At 45.5% G+C, this 9,387-nt stretch overlaps 1 protein-coding gene across 2 annotated transcripts; it reads left to right on the forward strand.

Moving 5' to 3' along the window:
- Positions 1-1,159: 1,159 nt before the first annotated feature.
- clu (clusterin) lies at positions 1,160-8,948 on the forward strand (the record flags this gene model as incomplete). 2 transcript variants are annotated; one of them, XM_084483477.1, is made up of 10 exons in its annotated part: positions 1,160-1,265; positions 3,576-3,740; positions 4,109-4,257; positions 4,706-4,876; positions 5,169-5,339; positions 5,695-5,953; positions 6,341-6,481; positions 7,224-7,450; positions 7,547-7,734; positions 8,308-8,948. In XM_084483477.1, exons 2-10 carry the CDS (start codon positions 3,623-3,625, stop codon positions 8,318-8,320), a joined length of 1,437 nt encoding a protein of 478 aa, XP_084339603.1. In that variant the 5' UTR covers positions 1,160-1,265; positions 3,576-3,622. The 2 variants fall into 2 exon arrangements, with proteins under 2 accessions (XP_084339603.1, XP_084339604.1); XM_084483478.1 differs by lacking the exon at positions 8,308-8,948 and having other exon boundaries at positions 7,547-7,738.
- Between the last annotated feature and the right edge of the window lie 439 nt (positions 8,949-9,387).

The raw sequence follows: 9,387 nt of genomic DNA on the forward strand, positions 1-9,387 counted from the left end.
CATGAGTCACTGTAGGCATGCTCTGTGTCCTAATCCTAAAGGTTACTGTGGTTAGTGTGATGCATGTAAGCCTTTCTGGATCCTAGATTACACCCCACCTCATAGTTTATAAACACTGGCTTACCATAAACTGCATGGAGCTTCAGGGCAGCTGCTGACCAGAGTCAAAACATGCAATGGGGATAGGCAGCCTCGATTTTATCCACGTGACGTGTATTCCACGTCTCCACGTGTGCATCTCTCTCTCTCTCTCTCTCTCTCTGTGTCTCTCTCTCCGTGTGTGTATGTGTGTGTGTCTCTCTCTCTCTCTCTCTCTCTCTCTCTCTCTCTCTCTCTCTCTCTCTCTCTCTCTCTCTCTCTCTCTCTCTCTCTCTCTTCAGTTAGTCAGCAGATCCTGGTTCAGTTAGTCAGCAGATCCTGGTTCAGTTAGTCAGCAGACTGGTTCAGTTAGGGATAGTAGACTGGTTAAATTAGGGTTAGTAGACTGGTTCAGTTAGTCGGTAGACTGGTTCAGTTAGTCGGTAGACTGGTTCAGTTAGTCAGTAGACTGGTTCAGTTATTCAGTAGACTGGTCAGTTAGTCAGCAGACTGGTTCAGCTTGGATTAGTAGACACAAAAGCACTTCATCATTAACCGGCTTACCCAAATTCACCTTGATTTCAGACAAACATGAATATGAACATAAAATAGCATGATTATCTGCCAGTAAATTACAGTTTTTTCAAGTTCAAGTATTGGTTAAAGTTTGTGTGTTGATTGAGTTGATTTTCTAGAACAGATGAGAAGACAGCAGGAGGAACTAAGACCACATGTAACAGCCATCATCTGACCACCTAAATACAATTATACAGATTACAATTACACCTTGACCAGCCAATTCAAGGTGTTATGTTATGCAGTTTGCGTAAAAATTAACCGTTGGTTGTAAGGTGTGATTGGTTGGACACGTCAAGCCTTAACCAGTTATGACAAGAAGTAACCAAGGAACAGGAACAGGAACAGCTATGTCCGAGAAGAAAAAAGGAAAAATAAAAAAATAACACACACAGCTTTAGCCTACTTTCAGACACAACGCGAAAGCGCCCTCTTGCTGCGGTCCTTCAGCGTTGCCGGTTAATTACAGAACTTCTGGAAAGGTCCTGGGACACACACACATCCTGGAATGCCTCCCACCAGTCGGCGTCGTCCCCGTTAACCGCTGGTATAAATAGGGGGAAAGCAACAGCGACAGAGCGTGCGAGCTGCTTCGGAGACGCGCAACTGCAGTAAGTAGAACCGCTCGATTGCGCAGTGATGTTTAGAGGCATTGTGTGACTTTACCCTGCTGTATTAGTTTTTTGTATCATGCATATCTTTTCGAGTACATTTGTTTAGCGGGCGTTTCAATGAATCACTGCACTGTGAAAATGTAGGTTACGTTAATAACATTTAATTGTATTCAACAAAGTTGCACGTTGTATTCATTGATTATTAGTGGGCGTTATTTAAATGTTTGTGAATATTTTTGCTTCAGCAGAAATTATGTATTTTGGTCTCCTGTGATGTAACCTTTTGAGGGGTGTTTTGCATTGCTTACTCATGGGAGTGACGCGCACTGATCAAAACAATCGATAGGCTGGTAGGCTTCGTCATCCTCTGGTCGCATCACTCCAACTAGGGCGTTCGCATCCCAGGTCGTAAGAACAAAGGTACACTGCTAAAAATGATCCAGGACAGCGTGCAGAGAACGGAGATAAATAATATGAGAATAATCTAGTATTAGGATAGGCCTACACAATATGGTGCTGTATAAATATAAATACAGCCTAGTTTAGTTTAGTGGATTTGTTTTGACAGGTGAGATAAAAGGCCAACGACATCCTGAGAGGCTGCATCATCGTCAGGGTGATCAATCGTGATCGGTGATGTTAAAGAAGGCATGACGCAGATGGCAGCATGCTGAAAACACAACAATAATGGACTTTTTACATTGCTGTTTTTCCCAAGGAGCCAATTTCTCAGCTTACACAAGCTTGCAGAAAATGTCTGTATGGGAAGAGTGTAGTTTAGTAAGTACCTCTCTCTCTCTCTCTCTCTCTCTCTCTCTCTCTCTCTCTCTCTCTCTCTCTCTCTCTCTCTCTCTCTCTCTAACATAATACATCATAAATATAATTAAGGTAGTAAGACGATAACTAGTGAGGACTAGTTATGGTCTTTTTCATTGTTCTTTTTCAAAAATAAAAAGGACATTTCGTGAATACCCACACGGTCTGTTTTCCAACTGTCCACATCTGCAGGGGAAGGAGAATGTCACTGGCTGTTTGCGTTCTCCTTGTTGCGTAACTAGGATCCCTGCTGGGGCCTGTTTACCATGTTTGAACGACACACACCCTTTGTATCACTATGACTCCACCAAAACGTTTGTGGACTCACTATGACTATAGTCATTGCAAGAAGACGCTTGGTACTGGAGAAATGGGCCGTTTTTCTTTCCTCTTCCTCCTCCGGGGGGAGGGTGGCGGGGGGGAATTAAGTCCTGTCGCTGGAGGTCGTCTCCATCTGGGACATTAAGCTCTACTTTCAATCTCGACCTTGTCAGGGTTTTTTTACGAACGCAATGATCATGGCACCAATGTTGCCCTAGTTTGACCGCGGTACATCTTTTTATAGGGAGTAGGGAGCAGTATTTACAGATTTCCCCTTGAAAGCTTCCAGCTGCAAGGGCAGGATAAGACAATGATACACTTTACAATACTTGGCGAGTGTTGACGTGTGATGCGTGGTGAAATTGTTTTTAAATGTTGTTAACAATCCCTCACAGATGTGTTCAGGGATTAATGGCCTGTTGTCCGCTTTCATCAGTAGGGGTCAAAGCCTGAGAGAGTCTAAGTAAAATAGCGGTCAGCTCAGTGGGTACAGCCAGTTCTGTGAAAGAAACAGAATGAGTTCATCTGTCAGAAATGCAATGAAGCGTGTGGGCGCATGTGTGCTTTTCCCATACTAGAGAGAAGAGGAGGTGGAGGAAAGAGGGAAAGCAAGTAGGCTACAGTCTGTTTATTCAGCAGACATTTTCATCCAAAGGGACTGACAATAGGCTCCGACATTAGAATGGCTACAAAAAAAAGATGCCGCATGACCTAGTTAAAAAAAAAAACTGGACAGAGTGCAGAGTAGCACTAGGAATCCGAAAAACAAGGTCATAGGTGAAATTCCCCAATACAGTACAGAAAAAGTTTGTTCTAGACCATAAGAGCTCAACATAATCCTCAATTAAGCTTGTTTGTGTATTAGAAAGGTATACAAAATACAGCACTGTTAAGCATTGGTGAATAAACATACCTGAACTGCTAATGAATTGAGCCAGGTCATAGTCTGTTGTCTGGTTGTTGGGGGAACTTCCCCACCCTGTGGTTGTGTAGAGACATTACAACAACACCAAGAGCAGGAGGGGAGGTGAGGTCATCAAGGATGAGACAACACAACACAATCTCCATTGTGTGTGTGTGCGTGCGTGCGTGCGTGCACGCGTACGTGTGGTGATATGAAATACAGCAACCCACTGCCACACCACTGTGCTTCTGCTGTGTCCCCCTCAGGTATTATTACCTTCATCATCCTGCTGGCCCTGTGAGAGTCAGAGAGGATGTTGATGTTGATGATGATGATGAAGAAAAAGGCCACCAAGACCCTGGCGGTGGTGGCGCTGCTCCTGGTCTCCGCTGCCAACGGCATCCTGCCTCCAACGGCCCAGGACCTCTCCCGTAAGCCTGCGCTAACAGCACACCCTCAAGCTGCAGTCAGCCAGGGTCGCGGATCAATAACGAGAGCTAGTGGTCAAGCAAACCGTTGAGAACCGTGTGACTGTGATCACAAACACGATTCAATGCAAACAAAGTGGGGCTAGTGACAATCACTGATGGGCAGCTTTAACGCGCAGTACAATGGAAGGACGATGCAGTGCACGATATGCAGGGTTGTACAACGTGACGCCATTATGCGCAGTGCCATCACTTCAACCATTTTTTCAATGCAAAAACACATTCAACAACAATTGTGTATTTAATATAAATTGTATTTGTAACATCTGCACTGTGTGTCCTCACACAACGCGTGCCGCTTGGCCTCCCAGAGATGTCACAGCTGGGCGAGAAGTACCTGGATAAACAGATTGAGAACGCTATCAACGGCGTGAAGGAGATGAAGAGCATCATGGACAAGTCCTCCGGCGAACACAAGACATTCCTCGACAGCCTGGAGGAGACCAAGCTGAAGAAAGAGGCAAGCCAGCCCGCTTATTGAATTCAGGACAGCCTTCTTTCCCACAGTTCAGATGTAGTTAATTTATTTGCAATAACAGAAAGGCCTGGCCGGAAGCCACATGATTTCTAATCTGGTTCTGAAAGTCATGCCACCTCTCCCAGCTATCTCCGACATATCCCTGTCCTCTTTCAGTTAGACTGGAATGGACTCAATGGATTTGATGGGATATTCACATTTGGCAGGTGTGAGTGCTTCCATTATTCGGTCTAGAAATTTAAAAATAACAAAAACAAACAACGACATTGTCAGTGTGGAATAGACGACAAAGACCAAAATGACTCATTTTTAATGATGTAGGTCAACTGAGCTCACACACTAGATTCCAACAATGTGCCGTGGGAAGTTAAATCTCTCTCTCTCTCTCTCTCTCTCTCTCTCTCTCCCCCCCCCCCCCCCCCCCCCCCAGGAAGCACTGCGCACGGCCCAGGAGATGGAGACCAAACTGGAGCAGGAGGAGGAGGTGTGCAACGAGAGCATGCGGGCCCTGTGGGAGGAGTGTAAGCCCTGCCTGAAGAACACCTGCGTCAAGTACTACTCTCGCACCTGCAGCAGCGGAGCTGGGATGGTGGGACGCCAGGTATAACTACCTACCTACACACACACACACACACACACACTAACACACACGTGCGCACACACACACACATGCTCCCTAATGGATACATTCTGGGATTTTCAACTTGGACCCAATTGTCATCATTTTTGTTCTCAGTGACTAAGATTCCTGTCCTGATTAGTCACTTGACTACCGATGGGTCCATAATGATATCAGTTGAGAAGTCCAAAAGTTATCCTTTGCCGACATTCACCAGGAATAATATCAAAACCAAACGACTAGCACTGAATCCCTCCTCCGTCCCTATTCCCAGCTGGACCGGGTCCTGAACAGAACCTCGCCCTTCTCTATCTGGATCAACGGAGAGAACGTGGACACCCTGGAGAAGGAGGGCGAGAGGCAGAACCAGCGCTTCCACAACCTGGAGGACAAATACTCAGAGGTGGAAGACGGCGTGGACGGCATCTTCTCTGACAGCATGAAGGTGGATCCTGATACACAACGCACCGCACAACGACACAATAAGTCCTTTAGAATCCATTCATCCTCCGGCGTGGTTTTGGAATGATATCATATCATATATATATATTGTATGTAAGGTTAAAATAAATCCAACCTCTGGGGGCGCCCCGGGTAGTACCATATTAGGCTCAGTCCTGATCGCAGCGACCCAGGTTTGATTCCTGCCCGTGGTCCTTTGCTGCATGTCCTCCTCCTCTATCTCCCATTCCTTCATAACTTTCTCACTCTATAATAAAGCATAAAAATGCAAAAAAAAAAAAATCTTTATAAAAAAAAAAATCCAACATCCGATTCCTCCTTGTCCACCTGTCCTCCAGGTGTTCGACCACATGCGCTCCCTGGACCCTCCGCTCTTCCCCTTCCGCATGCCCAGCCTGTGGGGGCAGCAGCCCCACCGCAGCCCACCCGGGTCCCAGGGCGGCGAGATCCGCGTGGCCCGCTCCCCGCTCCAGGACCCCGGCTTCCGCGGCTTCCAGAGCATGTTCTTCCCGATGATGGCGTCGGCCAGGGACCTCTTCAGCAACATGGGCCCCATGGTGGATGGGGATGGCGACATGGAGGCCCCCACCTCCGAGGGTATAGGGGCCCCGCAGCTTGTGATGTCTCAGTTGATGTTGTTCAGTCTGCTTTACCACTCCAGTCCTTAAAGCTAACGTCTTAAAGGTGACATATTACACCACCAGGTGTGTCCACCTAGATGTGTGCTGGATAGATCAGTCTACTAGCCTACCCAGTGGACTGCAGCCAACGTTGCTCATCTATCCGACTGTAGCAAACGTTGCTCATCTGTCCGTCATACATCTAGGAAGAGGCAGATTTTCAAAAGAGCTTGTAACGGCTTATCGCACTCACACTTGATGGTATAATATGTCACCTTTAAGAGATTTTTTACTTCTGAAGAGTCTTGAGTTTTGGGTTGGAGATACATGAAGTGTGTATTTCCTTTATTTGTTTTGGTTGCAGACGGCAGCGTCAATGAAGACGTGGTTATCACCAAACCTTTCGGCACTGGACAGATGACCTGCAGGGAGATCCGGCGAAACTCTGCCGGCTGCATCAAGCTCCGTGAGGAGTGCCAGAAGTGCAAGGACATAAAGAATCTGGGTACCTAAGCGTCCATTTGGTATATTGTTGGTGCATTCCTGGATTTGGTAGGAATTAAGGAAGTAGGATTAAGTAGGAAAATCGTAACAATTTATATTATTATTATTTATTAGGTCCCTAACCCTAACTCAATCCCACAAAAACTGCATTTTAAGAACCCAGGGAAAGGTGTATCACTTAATTTAATTGGTTTGTAATGTACCCAGCCAGCCTTGTAATGCAATTAGATTTGCAGATTATGTTAATTATATAAATTGGAGCACTGATTGCTTGTTCCGTCCTGTCATTCTCTGAGCCGGGGTCTTTCTATGAAGGCGCTGCAGACGAAGGTTTGGGAAGCGGAATGATTCAGCATTAGTGTCACAGTGATATATTAAAGGGGTCTTCATTGATGTGGAAAACACTGGCATCAAAGGAGAGCCATTGATAATGGAATTCCATAAACTCCTATTTCTTCCTCACAATGTTTTGTTTGACTGCCAAAGCACAAAACAACTGCCAGGTATGAGATGGCCTGTTAAATGTAAAAGGTTTTAATTTCAAACCATCTGCCAGCTTAGCCAGGACATTGTGCGCAAACAACGCTTGTGTTTCAAATCTTTGACAAAACACACCACGTATACCACCCTACATTTATAAATAAGGAACAGCCATTTACAATTAATGCAAACTCTGCAAATCGTTTTTTAATAAGTTGTAAATGTAATGTAAAGCAGTGGATGCTCTGTGTCCTACGTGGTAGACTGCTCAGGCAAAAAGCCCCTGGAAGGACCCCTGAAGGCGGAGCTGGAGGAGGCCCTGGCCTTGGCCGAGCGCCTGACCCAGCGCTACAGCACCCTCCTCAGGAGCTTTGAGGAACAGATGTACAACACCTCCGCCGTGCTGGACTTCCTGAACCAACAGTTCAGCTGGGTGTCTAGCCTGGCCAACAACACCGACGCCAAGAACCCCATCTTCCAGGTGCAGGCGGTGAGTGGCTCGCACCTCTCCAGTCTGTTAGGAACTGCCGTTCTCGGCCCGGTTTAAAAAGTAAAATATATTTTTTTTATCATTGTTTTTGTCTAGGTGATTTCTAAGGAAAAGCAGCAGAAGGCGGGTGAGGAGAACGAACCGGGCCAGACCGAGGTGTCCGTCCACCTCTTCGACGCCCCCCCGATGACCCTGGAGGTGCCGGGGGACATACCCTGGTCCGAGCCCAAGTTCACCGAGGTGGTGGCCCAGAAGGCTCTGGAGCGCTACAAGGAGGGCTCTGTGTAAGTGTGCACGGAGGCCAGCGAGCGGCTGGGAAACGCGCAAGCTCAAATGCATTCCGGCCTTGGTCCTGAGGCATGGGCATTCTGTGGTGCGTTGTTTTTATAAGTGATGGACAGGCGGGGTAGTTTAGAACAGGGCTGATTCACAGAGACCTTTGTCATCCTCAGGACTGTAGTTTCAGAGACATAGTAGGCATCTCACACGCCAGATGCTTGGCTTCACAGAACCATCAACCTCGGAAACGGTTTGGGTGAGGCAGGCACTTTCAAAAAGTACTTGGCAGGTTAATGGACATACCATATTTTCTTATCGCTGTCTATCCCATAGATCACATAGTTCCTCATATATGCGGATTGGTCTGAAACTAGTGGTTCGGACACAGACGCATAATTCAAAGCAAGATGGATTCGCGCAGGATCTTGCGAATCCAGCAACTTTGCAAGCTTACAATTGAAGTGCATTGATTCAGAATTCAGTTTGATTTTAATCAAAATCATGATAATACTATCAATAATTGACTTGATGTCATGGCATTATTATTTTCTGAAAATCCATCCTTTTCCTCTCGACAGGGTTGTCAAGTAAAGCCATGCTGGACTTCGACCACCCCCCCCCCATCCCCAGTCCTGCACTTCCTGCTGACCATAGAATGTTCTAGAGATGACCTTCCTTATTTACATCCAGAACTCCATAGATAACAAGCCCTTAACCATACTGGCACACCTGGAATCTCTGCAAACCACGCTGAACCCCTGTCTGTCCGCTGAAAACGCCTGGTCAGCCCAAAGACTGGGACACAGTTTCTGTTCTGCTATAAAGTACAGATATACTGACCTCTGGCTGCAAAAGAGAGTATTGATTTGATCATGGATAAGATGAATAACCAGATACGCATCTTAATACTTAATAATAAAAGTCAAAGGAACCCCATGCCAGGATGAAATGGATCTTTGCTCTTCAACTTGGCCGTCAACTAAAACTAAGTTGTTGTTTTTCAAGTGATCTAAGAAAATGGGGTATGGCAAGCCACCACCCATTCATGAATGATAAGGTTGTGGTTTTATTAATGCAGTGCTAAACTAAAGCCTACTTTAGAGATGGAAATGCTTTAAGCTTGATTGAACTAGCTAGCAAACGCCCAGTTTTTTTCTAATGCAAATAAACGCAGCAGTGAAGGAATGCTTGGAGATTAATAAAAAGCTGCTCAATCTGACTTCTGTGAATCTTCTGTACAATCATAGACATTAATCTTACACATATAAACATTATCAATCATTGGCTATCAGATTGATAGTGTCAGAGTTAAAGAAATGAATTCATAATTGATTTCTTGCCTTTTATAGCCGTCTATCAATGTTGACCATTAACGAGGAGCCAAACTCCACACCAATGTAAAAAATATATATATATATACAATAAGACATCATTGTCAACATCTATTGCAATGAATGAAATTCACCTAAAGAAACTAAAGTAAATTTCAGTAATGAAGGCTCATTGAAACTAAATGCATATCAGTAACCAATGAAGTCTAATTTGTTAATGCTGAAATGCATTTAGTTTCCTAATCAGTTGGGGAGGAGCGTTGGCAGAAGGAGCCGGTTCCTGAGTCTCCTCTGGATACTTTTCTCTGGGAAGCAACAGCCCCCACC

This window comes from Micromesistius poutassou (genome assembly GCF_964030765.1).
Source record: "Micromesistius poutassou genome assembly, chromosome: 19".
Classification (NCBI taxonomy): domain Eukaryota; kingdom Metazoa; phylum Chordata; class Actinopteri; order Gadiformes; family Gadidae; genus Micromesistius; species Micromesistius poutassou.